The sequence below is a fragment of the Natrix helvetica genome (assembly GCF_964273705.1).
Source record: "Natrix helvetica genome assembly, chromosome: 3".
In the NCBI taxonomy this organism is placed as follows: Eukaryota; Metazoa; Chordata; class Lepidosauria; order Squamata; family Natricidae; genus Natrix; species Natrix helvetica.
Genome location: NC_138549.1, coordinates 110,879,312 through 110,902,809, shown reverse-complemented (window position 1 = coordinate 110,902,809; position 23,498 = coordinate 110,879,312). Strand labels below are relative to the sequence as shown.

General features: G+C 35.5%; 1 protein-coding gene and 1 long non-coding RNA gene across 4 annotated transcripts in view; one reads left to right on the top strand and one right to left on the bottom strand.

The window, feature by feature from the left end:
* Positions 1-290: 290 nt before the first annotated feature.
* LOC309389190 lies at positions 291-5,780 on the bottom strand. The gene is made up of 2 exons (XR_014174909.1): positions 5,652-5,780; positions 291-4,252 (listed from the first exon to the last, which is right to left on the bottom strand). It is a non-coding gene; the product is annotated as an uncharacterized lncRNA (long non-coding RNA).
* A 254-nt stretch (positions 5,781-6,034) lies between these two features.
* ZFYVE9 (zinc finger FYVE-type containing 9) overlaps positions 6,035-23,498 on the top strand; it is a 53,935-nt gene continuing 36,471 nt past the window's right edge. Inside the window, exons 1-4 of one of the 3 annotated variants that reach the window (XM_081947242.1) lie at positions 6,035-6,250; positions 17,910-18,013; positions 20,218-20,318; positions 21,065-23,130. In XM_081947242.1, coding sequence (XP_081803368.1) covers positions 20,249-20,318; positions 21,065-23,130 — 2,136 coding nt within the window. In that variant the 5' untranslated portion in view covers positions 6,035-6,250; positions 17,910-18,013; positions 20,218-20,248. Of the gene's footprint in view, positions 6,364-17,909; positions 18,024-20,217; positions 20,319-21,064; positions 23,131-23,498 lie in introns of all 3 variants that reach the window. The other 2 variants (XM_081947241.1, XM_081947243.1) reach the window with 2 other exon arrangements.

The following is a 23,498-nucleotide window of genomic DNA, read 5'->3' as shown; positions in this document are numbered from 1 at the left end:
GTACAGTTGAGGAAATTGGAGAGCACATCTTGATTTTCCCTTCACCCTTAAAATAGAAATAAAAGAAAACTTTAATTTGGCTAAAGTAAACTTCTTTATTGAAATCAGATATTTCTCGTAAAATGAAAAAAAAGTAATAACTTGGGGATGCCACATTACCATTTGGTTTTAATTTCTGTATTAATTATTATATTTACATATGTACTTGACCATACTGATGGTGTATTTGTGTAGTTTCTCATCAACTTCCTTTTGGTTTTAATTTCTACCAAAGGCTATCGGTATGCATGTTTATTGCAACTTTTAAAAATATTATACATAAGAGCTTCTCTTTTACTGTTAAAAGCTCTTCTCATGTTCATCTTAATAATAAACTTGGGTTGCATTTTCATGCTATCAGATACTATACTCCGTCTTCAATGAGGCACCCTGATTCTAGGTTGAGCCAAATATCAATGCTGCATCTCTGATGCAATTTTTCTTGTCCTCTATAAGAAACTTGGTGATATACATACTTACATTTACTGAGATAAAGATTGGAGGATATATTCTACAGCATTCATTGCCTTGGGTTTTTTCTTGGTATACTTTCAGCTAGCCCCTCTTCAAAATGCTGTGCCTGATTTGATCTCGATCTTAGCTAGGCAATACATTTCTTAGCCTGGGTGTCTTTTCCAGGAGGAGTATCTTGCTTTGATAAGGGGTTATCACGTCTCTTCATATTTTCAACTAGAAAATAGTGCATTGTCATGTACAGGTAGGTTATTTTGTTAAGAAATATAATAGTCTATTATAATAATAATTTTGCTCCTAAGAGCTGGTAAACTCTTACTTTTGGACACTAAAATCAGGAAATGTAACTTGGAGTACATAGAATTCATAAGAAGAGCGCTAAAATATACTGACATTAGCATTTCACAAATGTATAATCCATCAGTTTTGAAGGTAACCTTCCTTACATTTCTCCCGCATTGTATTGTGGGTTGATAATGTATTGCAGTCACTTCTGTAAACATGAGCCCTAATTGTTAGATAATAGTGATAGTAAATGCTCTGTGAAACTCTTCAAACAAAGGTGCTTGATATAATCTTTGCAATTGAAGCTCTTGGTTCTTCAAATAAACTTGATGTATTTGCAATGAAACATCATTGTAAATCTTGCTGAGGCCAATCAGGGTTTGAAAAAGCCTTTTTTTCCACACCTTATTTTAGTATACTACTTAGATATATCTGTTTTTTTCTGCTGATAAATGCACCCAGCAAATATATTTTGAGGCAATATAGCATTTTAATAATATCAGGCTGACTTCCCAAAACAGATTTTGTAATGGCATCTGATCTGCTCACTTGATTTTATAGATTTTCTTGTTCTATTTTATATAATACATGGATCTTAATAAAATAATTCGAAGGAGGTGATGTTCCCTTGTGTGTGAACTCTTCAAACAGCAGAACAAAATATGGATGCGCAACCTGTTTAATTAGTAATACTTTTACTGTGCCTCGTTTTTGAAAATGTATTCTCTTACTGCAGAATGTACATATGCAGTTGATATACTTTTTATATTGCTTTTGCCCTTGGAGAACATCTAGAAATCTTTGCAGGGAACTTTTACTAATTAATGTAATGGTCATTTAAAAGTTCATGGAGTTATCATGTTTGGAAAAGAGAATTTAATGTAAACTATTGTAAATTGAAAGAACTGTTGATTACTTAATGCTTTCTTTTCCTGAGGTATTATAAAATATAGAAACATAATTAAACTGATAATAACTGAAGATATAGTCCATTTTAAGATTTTGATTGTATTGCCCAAATTTCATTTGCTATTTACCTGGGGCTATCAGCATCCTGAAATAAATTAAGCATTTTAGTTGTGATACCATGAGAACAAATGCAGTGGTGGTAATTTTTAATTTGCTCATTTGTCCTTAAGAAGTAAATTAGTTCATCAAGTTTTTATTAAGAGCAATGCAGTGACATATTTCCTATGAGGCAGCAGGTTACAGAAAGATTAAAACAATTCATTGACATATGAATTTTATTGGTGGTACTCTTATATGTTCCGTTGATGTGATTTGAGCCTCTTTGAGATATTTCTTTAGGTTCATAGCTTAATATATTAAACCGATCCAGTGATTTGTTAGAATTTACATAAATACTTTACATTTATTGTAAAGACAGATCACTTCCAAATCTTTTAAGAAACATTCTTCTAATCCTAGTAAAATGTGAATTATGGTATTAAATTATAGTGCTCAGATTTTAGCTTGTCAGCAAACTTGTTAATTACATTCATGTACATTTAGTATATCAGTGTCAAGAACTGATATAAATAATATAGTGACCAAATTCACATAATCTGAATGGTTGATTATATATATTTCAGATTATCTCAGCAATCATACAGGGAGAAGGTAAATTGTGGAAATCTAACATGAATAACTTTGGTTTTGCCTTTTATTGGTCCTACAAAATTTCAGTATTTTCTTTAGCAATAGTTTGAAATAAAACAAAACTTATTTAACATATTTCTAGCTTTTCGTTTCAATTGATTTAATGTTGAAGGAGAAAAAGACTAGATGGTTTAAATATTAAAAAGGGCTGTTTGTATCCATATATACTCTTTTGGGAACAAAAAGGTTTATGTTTAAATATTTTCCCACAGTGTAGTTTCATTAATGTAAAAGACCCACCACATCATCTTTGTTGATATAGAATGGTAAACCAGGGTTATTAAATCACAGTTTGTTGAAAAAGTGATAAGACGCCTGGTTTAGAAACACTAAAGATAACAAATAGGTTTGCTCTTGCACTAGGCTAAAACCAGTCAAAATTCATTATCACTTAGTATGTGTGAAAAAGACTTCTTTGAAAAATAGAGAATGTCTAATTTGCTGACTATATTTCTCATGGTATAGGGATGCTTGATGGCACTACAAATACTAATATGGGCAACTAGATGTAGATAATGTTAGAAGATAATGTTTACTAGGTTGCTTATTACTTTTAACTGGGCGGTACTTAATTGGCAGCTTGTTTTCTCCAGAACTTTTAATGCAGCCAAATACAGCTTTCCACTACTGCTAATTTTATTCCTTTCCCTGGTTGTCTGAGCAGCAGCCTGCTTAAGAAAAGTATTAGCCTATATGATGGTATCATAACAAGCATAGAAAAACATCTGACCCAAGCTTTTATCTTCTGATTTTAGATTTCCCTGATAATCAAAATTTCACGATGTGCATTCTCTTATTAATATTGTTTTAAAACATTTATTTGAAAGCAATTAATTCAACTGTTAATTGGTCCCATTTACTAGGATCAGCTAAATGACAGAAAACAGGGCTTTATTGAAATCTCTCAATTTGAAAATAAACTATTTGCTATCTGTGTAATAACCATCTGTTCCTGCAACCTAAAATGCTAGGTGCCTTGTCCTTGTGGGAGAAAAAGCAGGAAGTGTGCAGCAGCCATATATCTGCAATTAGTATGAGAGGATATTTATTGGGAATATTAGTTCTGTCACCTACCAAGGGAACAATGTTCACAGTATTTGAGTAAATAGGTTTAGGAATGTGCTATTAAACTATTGATATATTACAATTATATGTACATCACCACTTAAAGCAGCTCTAGTTTCCAGTAGCACATCAAAATAATAAAAACATTAAATCTTTAAATGTTCTATAAAATCCTTTTTGTAAGAGCAAAAAAGATCCCATCTTCTAAGTATTACTGAATGTGCATTCCTTTGCACCTTTAATTGGGTTTAAATTCCATTAAATGCAGAGGATTTACTTTCAAGTTAATGTGCATTCATATAGCATGGGCAATTGCAATTTCAGGATCACCTATGAAGGGTTTGCTTTTATTTGAATGGAATTGCTGACCTCTGTGTTTGGTTATTATAAGCTGCCCAGAATTGCAGTGAGTTGGACAGCCATATATATATATAATATCAAAACCTGTATTGGCACCAAACTATTTTAAACAGTGGGACCACTATTCCACCTGCCTGCAGCAGGAGGTAATAGAACTTTAGAATATATTCCATAATTATTCTAAAACAACTAGTAATTGGTAGCAACAAACCAACCTCAATGATGCAGGTAACAGAAACCAGGTCCTGTACAAACATGGATGGGAACTCATACTTGCTTTGTCAATACTTTTGTAGTACTTGTATTACCCCATCATCAGGAAACACTCCTCCAATGTGGCCATCCTCCATCAGCAGAAACAAGCCAGTCTCTACATAACAGAAATTGACATAATCTGACATCAGAAATGGTAGCATAAAGTCAGCAGAGAACATTTCAACTCACTAGAATCTTCTGTGAATTTAGAATCGCTTTCTTTGGCAAAAGAAATCACAAAGGCTCATTTCATTGTGAATCCCTGAGCCATGTTTTGTCAGATTTAAAGCTTTTTCTCACAGATTGAGGCAAACTGCTTATTACACTAATGGGGTTAATCAGCCATCCTATGAGTTTTCACCAAGACTTTTGTAATTGTCTTAATCATTGTTTTCTTAGTTATCACTCCCTGTATTTCTGTCTCACTACTCTCTCTCCTAACAAATGCAATATACAGGATACAATATACAGCATATACTCCTTTCTCATAACTATGTATCTGGTGGCTGAAATCTAAGAAAACACTTTGTAATGTGTTAGTTTGCAAGGCACCTCAATAGTTTGACTTTTGATCGCTATTCCAGAAATTGTTTTTACATAGAGCCTTTCCCTACTCACTAAGTTAAAGAGTAGCTACCTTCCTATTCTTCAGGCAGCAGAAAACTTGGGTACTGACTTGAAATACGTGAAATTTGAATAGAAAATACTGTAAAAGGATAAATCAGTTACCAAAATTTCAAAAAAGTCAGATACTTGGAAGTCAACATATTTGTCAGGGCAAAAGTTACAGGTAGCCCTTAACCATTTTTTAAAGGACTTTGAAGTTATGTCATGCTGAAAAAAGTGACTATTGCAGCATCCTCAAGGTGACATGATCACAATTTGGGTGCCTGGCAACTGGCATGTATTTACAATGGTTGTAGCATCCCAGGGTTCACTAGATTGCCCTTTGCAACCATCCCAGCTGGTTTCTGCAAGCAGTGTCAACCCGGAAGCCAGATTCATTTAACAATGATGTGTTTTGCTTAACTGTGGCAAAAAAAAAGTTGTAAAAACAAGCATGACTCAATATAGTACTTAGCAATGGAAGTCACAATTGTGGCTGTAAGGATTATCTATACAATGTAGACACAGGCTTGGGGTGCATGTGTGTGTGTGTGTGGCACAGGGACAGCTAATTTAAACGCTAAATTCAGAAGAAAACAATGCAGAATGCATAGATGTTGATAACAGCTATGAAGACCACAAAATCTGGAGTCCCTGCAAAAAACAAACAAACCCGACGAACATTAGAGGGCAGCAAAAGGACACAGAAAACCAATTCTGGGCTGTTGGTCTGAGCTCAGAGCTTGGCAATTTGGTTGCAACCAAATTAATCAACTCGGAGCTCAGAACAACAGCCCTACTACCAACCCGAGCTTACTAACATCCAAATGCATTTCAAAACCAATTATTTCTGCCTTCTAAAGGTCACCGAAATATATGTTGCCCCAGGTCTCGTAGACCCCACCTACCCCCAGAACAGAGCAAGTTGTCTTTTTTTTTTTTTGTAGAGAAAACTGCCCTTTCACGACCCTTCCTCAGACGCGTGTGAGTTTTGTTGCAATACTCCGGCTCAGAAACCCTCACAGATAAGAAACGGCAGCTGCATGTGGGGCTCCGCTGCCTCCGCGGAGGAAGTCCATCGGGGAATATGAGGGGAGCCGAGCGAGCGGAGGACGCACGATTTCGCCATCTCATCCGCGGCGTCGCTCTACCACGCAGCCGTGCGCCGGTGGCCTGAGGAGGCCGGTCAGGCGCTGGGTTCGTGCCGCAGTGCCGTGCACCGCCTCTGGAACCTGACAGGGGGCGCTGGTTACCGGTTTGCTGAGGTAGCTTCCGAATAAGCTTAAAGTCAGCCAAGCCCGCTGGCCGCCAGCGGCCCTCGCGGTTGGGAATTGAGGGACGGGCGGGCGGGCGGAGAGCCTGGTAGACTCCGCGTCGGCCTTTCTGGTGCTCGCTTTTAGCGCAAGGCCCCGCTTGGGAGAGAAAGAGGGCTCGCAGCCCCGGGAGGAACCTCTTCGCCATGCAGGCCCGGCGGCGCCTGCTGCTGTTGTTGCCGCCGCTTTCGGAGGTGAGCGAGGCGCCGGGTTGCGTCTTTTACCCATCGTTGGGCCGCTACCTTCTCCCTGGGCCCATGGGCGGGCATTATGAGGTACCCTCCTTTGAGGAAGGAGCAGTTCGGAGGTGCGTATCTCTGCTGGGCTCCCTCGAGAAGCCAGGAGGGATGGTGGAAGAGGAGAGGAGGAGGAGGAGGCGAAGGGAATCCCCCTCAGACAAAGGTTGGGAGCCCCTGAGGGTTGGGATTAAGGTAAAGGCGGGATTTAAACGGAGTAATCAAAAATGAAATAATATTTTTTTGCCTCCGATAGGAACTCCCTTCCTAGCGACTTGCGCGTCTCTCGTAAGTCTGAGGGAGGTCGAGCCTCGTCCCCGCTTACCTTTTACTCGGGGCAGATGGCTCTCTCCCCCCTTTACAGGGCGCTTACTTAACCGCCTGAAAGTTTGGGGCTTCTCTTTATAGTGTTTTCCTTTGGGTGAGTGGATTCCCCACATCTAATGCCAGCCAGAAGACGTGGCAGGCACCCCCAAACAACACTTGCCCTCCTACTTAATCTACTTATTTTGCTGCTCTAATACAGCCAAGGTGCCTTGCTACAGGATTCTTAGGGCATCGTTTTCGTATTGTTTGTTTGCATTTTCGCCTTTGCATTCCCGTTTTTTCCATTATTATTTTTGTTTGCTGCTGATTATAGCTCATTATGCCTGCCTGACCCAACTTTTGTAATGGTAAATTTGGCCAATATTGTATTTGCTGATAAAATGGCTTATTTTGCCCAGTTTGCACTTTAGGTGCGTGGAGCATTACAGCATTCCCATACAGCATTCTCAGCTAGAATGGATTTGGGGAAGAATCAGTTAAAGACTTTACATAATGTAATGCAATGTATGAAATGATATGTATTCTCAGTTTTGATTTGGGCTTATGACATCCATCTACTCCCCTTGTAATTATATAGGGAATATCCACACTTTTTTTTTTTGCAAAAAATAAAGTGGTTAAGAATATTTTTCTCTATAATCCTTAGTCTTTAAGTTTAAACAAATACAATATTTATTTGTGAGCTCGTGAATGTCAGGTTTTTTTATAGAAATTACATAGTTTTAATAATTAACTGATAGAAATATATAATATGTAAGTTCAAACCTTAAAAGTAATTTTCTTCAATTCCTCCTCAGTTCTTTAAATAGTTTCTGACAGGTGGCTGAAATCTTTCTATTGCTTAATATCTCTTACTATCTAAACTTTTTTCTTGTAATATTTAACATGCATCTTCTTTCTTTTAATTTCAACCTGTTGGTCCTTACCCTGTTGTCACTTTTAATGGAAAAGTAGTCTAGTTTTCAATGTGGCAGCCTTATAGATCAGTCCTAGCATGCTAGCTGCAGTATTCTGGGAATTGAAATCCACACATCTTAAAATGGCCAGGGTTGAACAATACAGTTATAAATAATTGTACTCCATTATCACATTCCCATTTGTCATCTTTTGTTTGCAAGGTAAACCTGTCCAGTTCCTTTAACCCTTCCTTCTTGGGCTTAGTTTCAGACCTCTTATCCTCATGTTGCTTCTCCCCTGAACCTGGTGCAGGTTGTCTAAATCCCATTAAAATGCAGTGCCAAGTATAGTGGCCAGAAATGACCAAAACATTATTATCAGAGTGCAATGGAATTATTAGTTCCTAATAGATAGATGAAATGCTTCTGTTAATACAGCTGAGTATCAAATCATCTGTGTTAGCTGTTATGTTATACTGATTGTTGATGTTTAATTGTAGTGTTCCAAGGTGCTCTGCATCAAATCCGGTCTTCCCAACCTTGTACCTTTTTATTTAATGTTTCCCACCAGGATCAGGACCTCAAACTTTTCTTAATATTCCCCTACCAGATATGACACAATGTTTAAACATACTAAGATTATTCTGAACCATGATTAGCCATCCCCTGTGTTGGTATCATTAGCAAATGTAATAAACATTCCTTCTGTACCAACTTTTAGGTCATTTAGGAAGACATTGAACAGCTGCTGGGCCACTCAGTACTTCCCATTAGGATAATTTAGAAATTCTCTTTTGGTGGGTGGGTTGTACAACTGGTTGGTCCAGATTATTATCTAACCAATATCTTGTTCTTAAGGATATAATTAAAAATCTTGTTAAATGCTTTACTAATATCATGGTGCAATCTATTTACAACACTTTTTTTCTTAACAAACTTTCATTGCCATAAAAAGAAAAAAATATTAGTCTGACATGACTTGACAAACCCTATGCTTTTGTTTTCTAAGTCACTGCTTATTATTTTTTGAATATTTAAACTATTTGCAAAAGTGAAAAATTAACTATTAAAGTAGGCTATTTTTATCTTTTATTCTATTAATTCAGCATGCATGAAAACATAATATTTATTTACTGCTCAATGTTCTTCCCCTTTTCCAGTAAACTTTCTAGAATATTCTAGTCTAGAAATGTATGGATAAGAATGTTAATTATTTTTTTAAAAAAACAGTTCAGCTCTGTCATAAGGCTTTCTCGTGTAAATCTGTAACATAATGGGAATTTATGGCAGTTGAAATGTACATATTTGAATTTATGGTCCTGGATAACCATAAATTCCCAATCCTGGGTTTGATTGTATTTCTTTTAATAGATACATTCAAAACCTGAGATTGTGTACCCATGATTATAATTGAAAAATGAAAAATGCCAACCTAGGTAAATATTTAAAATAGAGTAAAAGAAATAGTAAATAAAGATCACAGTTTTTCACACATTTCTGAAAGTAAGAATGATACTTCTGCATAGTTTCTGAAGAGAATTTTCAATTGAGGAGGGTAAAAGTACTGAAGCCAATAGGATGTGAGCTTTATTGAATACTATAGTATTTTATTTTGAGTAAAAATGTATAGGATTATTTTTCTATTTCCTTAGATTTGTTCAGCTCTGATTTGAGTGATCTGCTTTCCTTTTTTCAGCATACACATTACTTATATTTGTCAGGGTCTGTGTGCACAGTTTATAAGTTTAACTGGACACATTGTATTTTATTCTTTTCAGTGTGGTTAATGGATAAGAATGTGCTTGTAGTTTTTTAATATATTAGATCCTGATTGTGCTTTATTAATTTCTCCATTATCCAATCTTGCCACATTTTTCTTTATTTAGAAGAATAATGTATTGATTATGTGTTCTGATGCTTGCTAGGGACACTAGAGCCTACAATAGAAGGAAAACAGTGATTGTAATGCATTTTGCTGTAATACATTACATTTCATGAATAGCCCCACATTAAGTGCCTTTTTCATTATCCTACTTTTAAAAAACTATACTAATGATACCAGTAACTGGAACATTTCAAGATAATATCAAATATAAATGGAGTTTAGAGAATTCTAGAGTACCAAGAAAAATAAATCTTGTTGAAAGTATTTTTCTGAGAAATTCAGAGCAAAGACAAATTGAATAATTAAATCTTTATTCCAATGGTGATTTTAGTACTGTGTAATATATTCTGAAATATAATTGATTGGGGATGCTTGGGTGTGAATTTTCAAACTGAAATTAATCACATGTAAAGTAAAAATGACAATAGAGAATAATCTAGTTCTTTAAGCAGCTATATTTGTTTGATGAACTTCTATGATGAAAATATGAAAATATTTTTGTATATACATTTTCCTTTGAGTTTATCACATGTAAAGTAAAAATGAGAATAGAGAATAATCTAGTTCTTTGAGCAGCTATATTTGTTTGATGAATTTCTATGATGAAAATATGAAAATATTTTTGTATGTACATTTTCCTTTGAGTTTATCTCATCTATTTTCCCTTAGCTTTTGCACTGATATAAAATGGAATTAGTCAGAGAATAACTAAATTAGACATTCAAATGAACTTTCTCTAAAATTTAGAAAATTAAATTTCATCATTCTACATTTTGCTGTTATCATGTGTTTCTTTTTCTGTTTTGTCATGGCATTGGAAGTAAAACCATATATTTATTGCTTTATTTTAGGCTTTAATTGGTTACAGGCCCTTTGTTGAATATAACACATATTGCATTAGCATTAATTCATGGAAAGTTTGCTCATGAGTTTTTCCCCCCCTTAAAGTTACATAGAAGTGCCAGTTTATCACAATCCCTGAAGACTTTTCCCCCTAAACATCACATTGTTTCAATCTCATTTAACTCTAGGATATGCTGCCCACAGTTGGTCTACATACTGTAATTATTGATAAGCGGGGAAAATAGAGATATAATATAAGAAAAATGTTTATCCAGAATACCAACAAAAATAAAGAAGTACTGTAAAAGCCAGAGTAATAGGACTTTGATCCATCAGTTGGTCTACCTCTAAAGAGTATTGTTTTCAGCTGATACACTTATTGGATGATGAAATTTTTAGGCTGTGTAACCTGTTAGTTAAAGCCATACAGAATTGCTTCTAGACATGATGGACAACACACAAATGTAATAAATATTTTAAAAATATCAGAATCTCTTATCAAGAACCAAAGCATTGATAACAAAATATTTGCAAGATAAACTGTTTATTGTAAATTTCAGGACCAATAATTCCAGAATATAAAAAATAAAACTTGAATTTCACAATTATTTGGGAAGTTAATGTTTTAACCAAAGAGAATAAATATACATGACTGGGATGCGATTGTTTTAAGCTTAGTATTTAGGCAAATTTATATTATTGTAAGAGAAGAGCATCTTGTCTGTTTAGTCTACAGGTGTTTCTATATGTTATTATTGCTGCAAGTAAGATGGAGGTTCTTTCAGAAATGTATTTTTATATATGTGTATTTCCAATCTTTGGCAATTTTAGCATAATCAATTAAAAACTATCCAAAAATATATAAGTTCTACATGAAGAAATGTTGCTTGTAATGTGAAATCAGTTGCATTTAATTTTAATTTCTTAGAGCTTATACTACAAGCAGCAGCAAAATCAGAACTGAAAATTTGTTTTGTTTTTTCTGTTTTCCTCTTGTTCTTATCATCTGCAATTACTTTAGTTTGTAACTGTATCTGTAAAATATTCAAAGTATATAAATGTGTATGATGCCTAATAAAATGATATGCATATATTGAGGAATATATAGGTTGTGTTTAATATTGTGACGCTGAAAAATTATGCAAGTAAAATCACCATTTGTGATGTCACTTCAAATGAATCCCTTACTTAGTATGCTGATGACATGGATTTTTTTCCATTGTGAATGCCTGGCTGAAGGCACTTAAGCACCCATCTTCCTCTTGCCTGTCTCCCTTTGCAAACATAATATTCATATATCTTACTCCAGAGGAGGTTTCACTCCAAACAGGTTTGAGGTATATGTATACTACAGCCAAGCAATGCAATTCTAATTTTCTTTATTAATTTCCACACTGTTCTTAGAACTTACCTTAAGTAGGTATGCACAGAATGCCACCTTGAAGCAGGCTTTCTTAGGGACGCCTATATGCATACTAAAAAGTATAGTCTGCATTATGGGAAGTAAATAAGGAAGGAGAGATTCACATTGTTCAATTTTGTGCTGCTAAATAAGTTAAACACTTTTGCTGGATTTCTAGCTCTCTGTTTTTAATTCCCTTAGCTGCCTTTTAGAAATTTGAATTGCTTAATACTTGGAGAAATGTTTGTTGGAGTTTGGGAGCAGGAAGGAAGTTTTGCTTTGTGTGTGGCCCCAAAGGAAGAAAGAATTGAATGAAGACGAGCTTAGCTCTCACAAAATTCATTCACGTTTTCACAATCTGGTTTGAAAAACTCAATTTTAATATATGACCTTAAGAAACGTGATTTATTTTGTGGGGGAGTGGTTTAGCATGCTGATCAACCCAGTTAATAGTGGATTATTTAATCAATTTACATAATCTTCTGACTGATTCTTTGGCCTTGACATAGTGTTTTAATGTAGACAGAGGGCATAGAGAGTTTTTGCTTTCTTGTGAATACATCATGAATCTGCCATGGTGTTTTTTCCTTCTTTGTTATCTTATTCAGTTATTTGGAAAAACATCTTCAGATGCAGAAGTTACAGAAAAGCAAGATTAACAATGGGAGGGTTGTGTTTTATCTAGAGTTCTTGTTTCCATACTTGAATGTTTTAACTTTCTGAAATACTTATATCACTGGGTTTATATTTAAATAAAATTTAAAATTGGGGAGTTTTATAGTGAAATCTACTACTTATATGCATCTTATCAATATGCATTTAATTATTGTTCCTTTTTGCCTATTAAGAAACTCATTGCTTTTCATTCACACTATGTTTTCCAAAATTTGACCATAATAAAACCCATGACTTCTGAATGTGTGTGTGAAAATGATTACATTTTCAGATCTCTGCTGAAATTCATTCTGCATAATTTCTGTAATCTAATTCTGTGTGCTGCTGACTACTTCAGGTTGTATGTATGTTACTTCACAATTGTGCTCCCTATTGTCTCAGATTTCTCTCAGTTTGCTCTTTTTCACTTGTGAATTCTGCTTCTTTTAACCACAAAGTGAAACAATCAACTCCTTTGTTTATCAAGGACATTCTCCAACTGCCAAAATGATATTTTCTTTATTTTAAAAACTTTGTCAGAATCTTTGACTATTTGTACTTGTAATGTGCATTTTAACTCCTAGTAAAAATTTCCTGGGTTATTGGCCTACCAGAGTTCTTTTGTCTCCTAATTGGGAGTTTACATAAAACGGGAAACATATTTTGTTTTGAACTTAAAACAGAATTGCATTATGAAAATTCTGTTGAAACATTTTAGTTATTTCGGTTACAGTTTGGTAGAAATAAAACCCATTTGAGTTGTGCTGGTTCAATTAAAACATTGGGAATGGACCCGGAGTGGTTTTTATAGGGCTATTAGGGCAAGTGTAAGTTTCTCTTTTTCCCCTTTTCCACATGGTTTACTCTCTTCTTGCCTGCCTGCCTGCCTGCTTTCCTTCTTCTCAGTTGCCACTTCTGATCTGTTTGCCTATGCATCTATTGCTCAGTCTGTCACAGTCTCAGCATAATATGTCCTGCTGGCCCATGCACCCAATTCTTCCCAGCACTCTGTTGGGAAGAATTCTTCCCTCTGTTTCATCCTCTGACTTCTGCATGCAGAAAACTCTTCACCCTTGACTTTTTCCTATTCTTATTAAACCTTTTCTCTGAACTACCAAAACCTTTGTTTGGAACAATCATATTTTGGTTATATCTGACAAAAAAAGCCCTATTACGCCATGCACGTTGACCATCCAACATCCAGATTAGTAAATTAGATTAATAAACAGAACATTTTGCAAATTTTTGCTCATAATAATTTTTAAAGCATAAAGGAATTATAATTTTCAGCATATGTCGGGAAATAGTTTTTTGAGTACTTAAATATAAATGCAACACATTTTCAATTTGCAAGATGAACCTAGAAATTACAGATCGTTTTTTGCAATGGCAGGGAATATTGGCTTTCATATAGTTATATTTCTTGAATACTTTATTTGGCCAAGTTGATTAAACACACAAGGAATTTGTCTCTGATACAAAATCACTTTGTTGCTCTGCTCCAAAAGCAACATAATAATGAAATTATAATAATGAGGATAATAACAATAGTAGCAACAATACAACGTCCCAAATCCAGTCTGAACATCTGGCTAAAATAATAATACCAGCAAAGAAGATAAGGATAAATGATAATACACTACATGGGTTAATAGACATTAGGCAGCACTGACAGAATTAAGTGTTCGGCAGTGATAGCATGAGGGAAAAAACATGTCCCTATGCCTAGTAGTTTTGGTATACAATGCTCAATAGCGCCATCCCAAGGAATTCTCTTCTCTTCCATTCCATTCCTTTCCCTATAAAGATTAGACTGACATGTAGAATCTGGAACCAGATTTTATGCTTCTGATAATATTTTGTATTTGTATACATAGTTCTATGAATGGTGCAAATGTTATCTTTGAAGTTTAAAATATAATTTTGCCATTCTCAGTATGACCTTCCTGCTCAGTATCTTCCATGGCAGAGATAAAATAGAAAGGCTTTGGTTTAGATCTGAAGAAAAAGAGATCCAAAGTCTCAAACCATTACTATAGATGTGAGAGACTGTAGGGGGCCCTGGAAAGAAGTGAAAGAAAAAACAGACATAAAGTATCAAGAGACAACTCACCAACAGCAATTTAGCTCAAGTAGAAGGAAATAAGTGTTTAAGTGTTTCAAATCACTCAAAGGAGAGTCCATTTGCTTCTTTATTAATGATTATAGCATCCCTACTGCAGATGAAAATTACATTGGGCTTGGAAACTCTCAACTATTTTTCTAGTGGCAAAGTCTGCACCCAACTCCATCATGTCATCATCAAACCTTTCATTTGAAATTAGTTTCCAAGTTCTCAAAACTGAATCTGTATTGTGAAAAATGTAATCTTTTAACACACTACAGACACCTTCCTAAGAACTTCAATATAACCTCCAATCATGTTGAATTCTCATTTTGTGTTATTGATTTATACCCTATTATTATTTTCCTTTCAGTTGTAGCATTGTCACATACAGTGCAGTGTATTCACTTCCAAGAGTCATCCCTGTGATACAGTTTGAAAATAAATTGCTTTGAAATTGTTGTGCAGTTTTGTTATTGATTTAGTTGCCTGTGAATGAAATGTTTGTTTATATTTCACATATGTGTATAACTTCAAGAATGATATTGGCATTTTGTACAACATTTTATCACCTTCCAATTTGATGGTATTCTTCTAAGAGCATTTTGTGGAGCAGTGATATGGTTATAACCATACTTAAGAGCAGATGTTCTGTTTTAAAAAATGAAATTGTTTTGCAAATTCATCTTGACTTTATACATACTTTTAAGTTGTTTATTTTCTATGTCCTGAACATTGAAATATTGTTACTTTCAACAAATTCTGGCTGAATTTGATATTATTTTTATTTCTCTGCTGATGTATAATAATTATATAAAATTTTACACCAATATTTTGTGAAAATTTAAAATCCACATCAATTTAGGCAAGATGAATGAAAGTATGATTATGAGATGCCTATTTTGTAGGGAAGAGTCTTAAGTGCTAAATACACTATCCAAAACCAGGAATATGTTCTGGTTCCATGAACTCATCCTGGCAAGAGTAGCACTAACAGCAGAAAAGTTATCTAGGCAACAACAGCAGCACATAAACAACCAACTAATATTTGCTGATAATGCTACCTGCATCAATACTTGGGGAGAATAAATATCAGTTTTAGTTATTAAAATTATGGAATGTAAATGAATAAATATCAGCTTTATTTAGTTGTTAAAATCATAGAATGTAAGTGTAGGAAGACCAGTGTAATTTAACCCAATCTACTGTGTAAGAATCCAAACAGGAATAGTTTCTGTTTAAACACTATCACTTGTTTAATATATCTTACTATTAGGAAATGCTTCCTGATGTTTCATTAAAATCTAATGTACTTTCTTGTGATTTAAATGCACTGTTTCATGTTGTCTCTTCTGAAGCAACTATGAATTGCTCTGCCCCTTCTTTGCACGACTCCAAGAAAGTTATCGTGTCTTCCCAGGTTTCTTCAGGCAAAACATGTTAGACATCTCTGACCCTTTCCAAAAGGATTTTCCTTTCCCTTCATTTTCCATCTATTTTTTTTTCTTCTGGATCCTCTTCAGTTAGTTAGTATCTTCCCTAAAAGGGATGACCCTACATTAGATGTAGTATTTTTGATGTGGTCTGACCAAAATTGAATAAAGAGGATCAGTGGCTTTTTTTGAAGTTGCTATTACGTTTCTATTGATGCAGTCTAGAACCATGATGGCAAACCTATGGCATATGTGCCGTTTCTGAGGACTCGCGAGGCATTGCCCTGTCAGTTGCAGCTGATTTTCGGCCTTGATTTTCAGGAAAGCCTCCTGAAGCCTCCGGAAGGAGAAAAAATGGCCCAACAGGCAACCTAGAAGTCTGTTCCCGAACTTCTGGTTTACGTGTTGGGCTGTTTTTCGCCCTCCCCAGGCTTCAGGAGGCTTTCCTGAAGTCTGCAGAGGGCAAAAAATGGCCCAACACGCCTCCCAGAAGTCCGGAGTTTTCAGTGAGGCCTGCACATGAGCCCGGGGGTGGTGGTGGTTGTCCATGCATGTGCATAGGGAAGGCATTGCATTATGGGGGTGGGCACTCTCACGCACGCTCCCCCCCCCGCTTTTGGCATGCCTCGACAAAAAGTTTAGCCATCACTGGCCTAGAATTACATTTAACAGATGCATCACAATGTCATCTTTTTTTTTGTTCATGTAATTTTTTTTTATTTTTCCATTTTCACAATGTATAGTCACATGTATACTATGACATAGCCAACATCATTTTGTATTAAGTGTTTACATCAATTCATCTTACCATCAACTCCCAAAACACAATTATTTAGCTCTTCTGCTCTCCATACACCATATTTATCCTTATCCATCACTTTCTTCTCCCTCTCTTTCCTCCCCCTCCCTACCTCCTTTCTTCCCTCTGTCATCCTTCCCTACTCTACTTTCCCTTCCTCTCTCCTTCATTTCATTTTAACATCCTTTCTTGAAAAAAAATAGAAAAAGTATACATATATAGTCATTGTATTTTTAACCCCCCCCCCCAATCTAGGCCTACTGAATGGACAATCCAGAAACAGTAGAAACGGGTAGAGACATACCTCTGAACTTGAGACGCAAGAGAAGAGACAAACATCCCCCTTCCTACTTAATCCCTCTTGGCTTCAAGGAGATAGTAAAAGTACTTACTTTGAGGTAGAATCTCAACATATTGTTCCACTGGATCCTGGACAAGCCCCCAGTTTTAGTAAATTATTTTTTCCCTGACTCAGTTTACAATCTACAATCTACTTCAACCAAGTCTATTTGAACAGCAGGGGTTCAAACTGCAAGGTTCTGCCTACTGAAGGATGTTACAAACAACCTTTACATAGCTGTATAATAAATGCTGATGACAAATGTCAATCATAACACAGGCTATATTTTCTGCTTATAGTGATATAAGCAATATAATGAAGTGGATATTGGCGTTGGTCATTTTTTATGATTAGTTATTTCCTAGCCCCCATAAAAAATACAGGTGCTGATTTAAGATAACTCATGAGCTAGCATCTACAAAAGCCTAAGCAATCTATTAAGGAGGCCTTGTTAGTTTGGAAGTTTTGGTTCAGGTTTTTTTTTATTCTGTACAATTGGCGGGGGGGGGGGGGTTGCCATTGCAAACTACTGCTGCAAACTCTTGCCATTGCTGTATTCTCTAGTTTCTTTGATCCCCTCATTTATGTTAACTGAAGGATATACTAATATTTGAAAAATTTAATTATTCTTGAATGTAGGAAACAGTTTACAAGAACCAGATGGAATATATTATCCACAGTTATGAAAGTCTGTTTTAGAAGTATACATAACAATGAATGTATCTTCCAATGTGAAGCAGGTGAAGTACATTCATTAACACATATTTCCCTTGCATAGTTTTATAGAGAAGATTTGTCCAATATTGTAGCAAAATATACTGATAGATCCTTGCAGTGGCATCTGTCTTTTAATGGTTATTAAAATGGTAGACACATTAGCTATATTTCTGTTTTCTGCATGAAACCTTACATGTGGTGGCTGTTTCATTTTTAGGATCAAGCACAGCATAGAGAGTCAATTGAACTACCTGACTTTGCAGTATATATGATGGATAGGCATTGCCTGAGTTGTTTCTTAAAGCTTATATAAGATTAAAGGTAAGGCATGGTAAGTAATACTGTACCTTGCAATTTTTGATCTTTTTTTTCATAATTTGTGTATTTATATCATTTATATTTTTCTGATATGGAAACAGAGTTTTTTTCAAAAATAAGTTTCACTAAATTTGATAGGATTTGTAGGTAATCCTTGACTTATGACCATTTCTTCATTATTTTAATTAAAATAGTGGTGGTGAAAGAAACTTACAACTGGTCTTTGCACTTACGAATGTCACTGGGTCCCCATGATCATGATTGTGACATTTTGCAGTTTGCATATATTTACAACGGTTGCTGTATCCTTGGATTACATGATCACAATTTGCAAACTTCCTAGCCAGCGTCCAACAAGCCAAATCAATGGGGGAAGTTTGAATTGCTTAATAACTCTAACATTCATTTAACGACCATGGCAAAAAGGTAAACTCATGTGCAGTCATGTAATGACTCACTTAACAACCATATCACTTAGTAACTGAAGTTACAGTTCCAAATGTGGTTGTAAGTTGAGGACAGCAATTTTAAAATGCATTGGATACCCCCCAGATGAATTATTGTAACATGCTCTACATGTAGTTGCCCTTGAAGAGCACTTGGAAGCTGAAGCTGGTGCAAAATGCAGTGGAGCAGGCAGTTATATGCACTCCTCAAGCAGTGCACTTTACACCTCTGCTCTGTGAGCTGCATTGGCTACCAATATGCTTCCAGGAACAATTTAAGGTGCTAATATTGACCTATAAAACTACATGGCATGGGACCAGGATATTTGATATACTGTGTCTCCATGGTTATATCTATTGTACTATATCATCAGATCCATCAAGAGAGGCATGTTACAGGTCCTATCAACTAAGGAATGTCCCTGATGGGGCCCAGGAAAGGAGATATTTTTGCCATGGCGGCTGCCCTTTGGAACATCAGTACTTAGATTGGCACTTTTCCTTCTGGCCTTTAGGAAGGGTTTAAGGACTTGGCTGTGCCATCATACCTGGTGGTCCAGCAATATTAGTGAGCCTTTGGCTATATTAAATGAATATGACTGAATATGTCTTATTGGATTTTTAATTTATGTTTTTAGATTAGTTATATACTCTTTTGGTTTTTTCCTACTGTTTCTATTGTTTTATTGTTATGAACTGCCCAGAATCATACTTGTGAAACTCTGACACAAGCTTGAGCACTTAAAAGTAAAAAAAAAATCATTGTGATGTAAACTGTTGCACAAACTGCTGAAACATTAACATTCCTACCTAGAAATGAATTGGAAAGATAACAAACTGAAAATGTATTTATTCTTGCTTTACTTAGCAGGTCTGAAAAAATGTGTGAAATATTTGATCTTGTATATTATTCATAGGTGATGGTGTGCTGCCAGTCATTTTATAATTAGTAAAGTGAAATAAAAGCATAGTTAGATGCATTTTTCAAAATTAACCACTTCAATGTTACTTTCTCTGAAAGCATTTTTCATTAAGGTTTGCAGTGAAGATAACAATAGCACTTAGACATATATCACTTCACAGTGCTTTATAGCCTTCTCTAAGTGGTTTACAGAATCAGCATATTGTCCCCAACAATCTGGGTCCTCATTTTGCGGACCTTGGAAGGCTGAGTCAACCTTGAGCCAGTGAGAATCAAACCGCCAAACTGCTGGCAGCTGGCAGTCAGCAGAAGTAGCCTGCAATACTGCATTCTAACCACTGCACCAGCTCTAAACTAAACTAAACTAAACTAATTGAATTTTAGAAAACACTGCTCTAAACTAAATTAATTGAATTTTAGGAAACAAATTTATATCATATATTCAACTAGTATTAGAGAATTTTGTTTAAAAGGCTGAGAAGGCTGTCTTCTCTCTTTTTTTTGTCGGTCATCTGATTAATTAATTTACCCATAGCTATTTTCCACTCACATTCCTTTATACATAAGTTTGTCTATTATGTCAGAAAGCAATATATCCTCAAATAACCCTTCGTATTCTCTGTTATACCTTTTCTTTCCCATAAATGTACATACTCCCATCTTTTCCTTCCCACTATTTTTTTTTTACTAATCCTGTGGTTATTATGAACAATAGTAGAATTTCATCAGGAGATGTTTTTGAACTGTTGGAAAAATGCCTTGATATTTAAAGGAAATGTATTTGGATCTTGGTAATCTGCAAATACCATCCTAAATTTTCATAACTGTCTACTACACAGGTTCAAACAAGATTCTGGATGTTCCTGCCAAATGGAGAACTATTTCCAGACAGAGGCTTATAACCTTGATAAGGTTTTAGATGAATTTGAACAAAATGAAGGTGAACAACTTTTGTAGGACTGGAGACATAAACTGAATTTAGGTCTAGTGTTTGCCTGTATTTACTATCCATTGTAGTCCTCTGTCCATTTGCTGGAGAGAATAAAAAGAAAACAGTACTGGGTAACTTAACATTTTATTAGGAAGAACACTTAATTGTTTTTTTAAAAAAATATCTCATATGAATTGTGTTCCCATATTCACTGAACAAGAAAAGTTGAAAATTATATAAATCTGCATCTTGCTGATAACTAGGAAAGATAAAATATTAATTGGTTATAGCTCAAAGATAATGGATATACTTCCTGCTATAAAGAACTATCTTTGTAATCATTACCTCTTGTTATTCAAGTTCACAATTATACTTAAGTATTAAGTATACACTTAAGTGTACCTAATACAGAAAGATGTCCTACTACTAACATTTATGATCATAGATTGGTAATTCCACTACCAATAAGTTTGCATATTAGGTCTCGTATCCGTGACCTCCCTTCTTTTTCCTCCTTGTGGCAATCCCTTTGAATTATATAACTGTAGATAAAATTGTAGAAATTATTTTGTATGGGGAAGCTATGCCAAGGGTTTGGAAACCTCCATGGTCCCTTCCAACTCTTGTTATTGTGGTAATAGTATTTTTATTTCAATTTTCTAGTTCTATTTATTTCTGTTCTATTTTGTAAATGTTAGTGTCTGCATTCAATTTAACGCAAATTGATTTCAATCAATGTTTTATTTCTTTATTAGCTGAAGCTATTTCACCTACATTGTTGGAAGCAAAGTGGAGTCAGATCCTAGATCCTCCTCCTCCTCGGCTGACTTTAAACCCAGCTCTAGCCAATGTAAATGAATCAACCCTTTCTAAGTGTCCAGAGAAATTGAAATCCTTTTCCCTGTCACATATAGCCACTACCTCTATAGGAGGAGGGGATTACTGTTTTAATGGCCAAAATCCTAATATGAGCCAAGAAAACACAACCATGTGGATTGATGACCAGGCAACAACAGATGATCAACTGGTTATGAGAAATAGCAATCAAAATATTCAGTGTCACTCTGCTGATGATGAAGGAAAAAAATGTGGCAGCATAGACTGTTTACCCGAAGAAAGAAATGTTCTAGTTGTAGCAGTCATGCATAACTGTGACAAGAAAGCATTACAAAATGATTTGCTGGGTTGTAAAAGTTACAGCAGCCCCCCTTCAATGGAAACCGTTAGCTTTACACTGGATAATGAAGTCCAACAAACCAATCATCTTCATATTACTGTAAATGGGTCTGTTGAAAAAGATACAGATACTGAAAAAGAACCAGTACTAGCAACGAGTCTGAATGCAAGTGAAGATTCTATTAACCATGCTGCTGCTGCTGCTGCTGCTGCTTCAAATTGCTCATCCAGTGACTCTTCTTTGTTAAAGGAGAATAATGATAATGCAAATAAAGATAATCACTCCTCACAAACTACTGCATCGGGGATTATAATTCCCTTCCAGAGGCCATCTGACCCAAGCATTAAAGTGCAAGAACAAAATGCATCAGATGAAGATCTAAACACTGATGTAGTTGCTCAGAAAACAGAACTGGAAACCCAAAGTCCTTCACTTAATACATACGATGATAGCTTTTCCTTTAAGACTTCCATAACAGAGCAGATAGCTTCAAAAGTTCAGTCAGGGATAGCTGAGTTGTCTACAACATGTAAGTTGAATGTACTAGGAAGTGGCAATGATTATGAACCTTCGGGTGGATATTTGATCTCTCAAGATGTTTCTGCTATTGAAAATGAAGCTGGCAAATATGATAAAAAACTATCCAGCACGGCTGCTGATTCATCAGGCTGTCCAGAGGTGATAAATGAAGAACTGACTCCACAAAATGAGATGGGAGAAAAAATAAACACAGAAAATGAAGCACAGCAGCAAATACGTAGAATCAGTGCAGGTAACAGTGATGGCATGTTAGAAATAGATACTGATTTAAAAGAGTCCTCTATAAAGGAGCTTGAAACTTCAAGTCCAACTGATGTCACGGGGACATCATTGTCAAGTGGGCTGCCCGATTATTGTGATTCCTATGGAATACAGAATTCAGTTATTGCTCATATTCCAAAGACTTTGCCCTCCAAGGAAGACTCTGTAACGGAGGAAAAAGAAATAGAAGAGAGCAAATCAGAATGCTATAGTAATGTTTATGAACAAAGAGGAAATGAAGCCACAGAAAGAAGTAGACTCACTTCAAACTGCTCTGGTGACCAAATGAGGAAAAAATGTTTGCAGAATCTCTGCAGTCAGATTCCCTCTGAATCAAGTGAAGCGTCAGTAAAATCAGCTCATTTACAATCGCTCAGTGTTCCTTTTGGTGGTGCCCGACCAAAACAGCCTACAAATCTTACACTACAGATTCCAAAGCCATTATTGGATCATTTACAAAATGACTTGGTCCCTCCAAACTGTGGTGGGAATAGTAAAAATAAAAACGATATAAGTGAAAAAATAAAAACAAGCGAAAATGTAGCAACAAATATATATGCCGATGAAACAGTACAGAATACTCTGGTCACAGATGCCAGTGGCGAGCATGGAGATGACTATGATTCTGTGGTTTCCAATAGTTTGTGCCTTGCAACAGCCTCAGATAGCCCTGACAATGATCTTGGAGCCGGCCAGCCAGGGGTTCATACAAGAAAGCCATTTACTACTTTGGGTGAAGTCGCTCCAGTTTGGGTCCCAGATTCTCAAGCACCAAACTGTATGAAATGTGAGGCCAGATTTACATTCACTAAAAGAAGGCACCATTGTAGAGCTTGCGGAAAGGTAGGCTTGCGTTTAATTGGAAAATTTTATACATAATGGGAGGCCTAGAGTTACAATAGCCAATTCTAGGATTCAGGTTTTCTGAATGTTTTTGATGTTATTTTCAACAATACATTGTATTCAAATTGCTGAAATAAAACTAGTGACTAATAAAGGTAATTACTTTTTTTTTTTAAATGCACAATTGTTTTAATATGATATTTATTTGCTTTAGTATACTATAGGTAGTCCTCTGGTTATGACCATTCAGTGACTATTCGAAGTTGCAAAAGCACTGAATGAGCAGGATGTATGACTGTTCCTTGAAGTTGCAGCCATTGCATTTTTCCTGCGGTCATGTGATTACAATAAGGGCACTTGGCAACCAG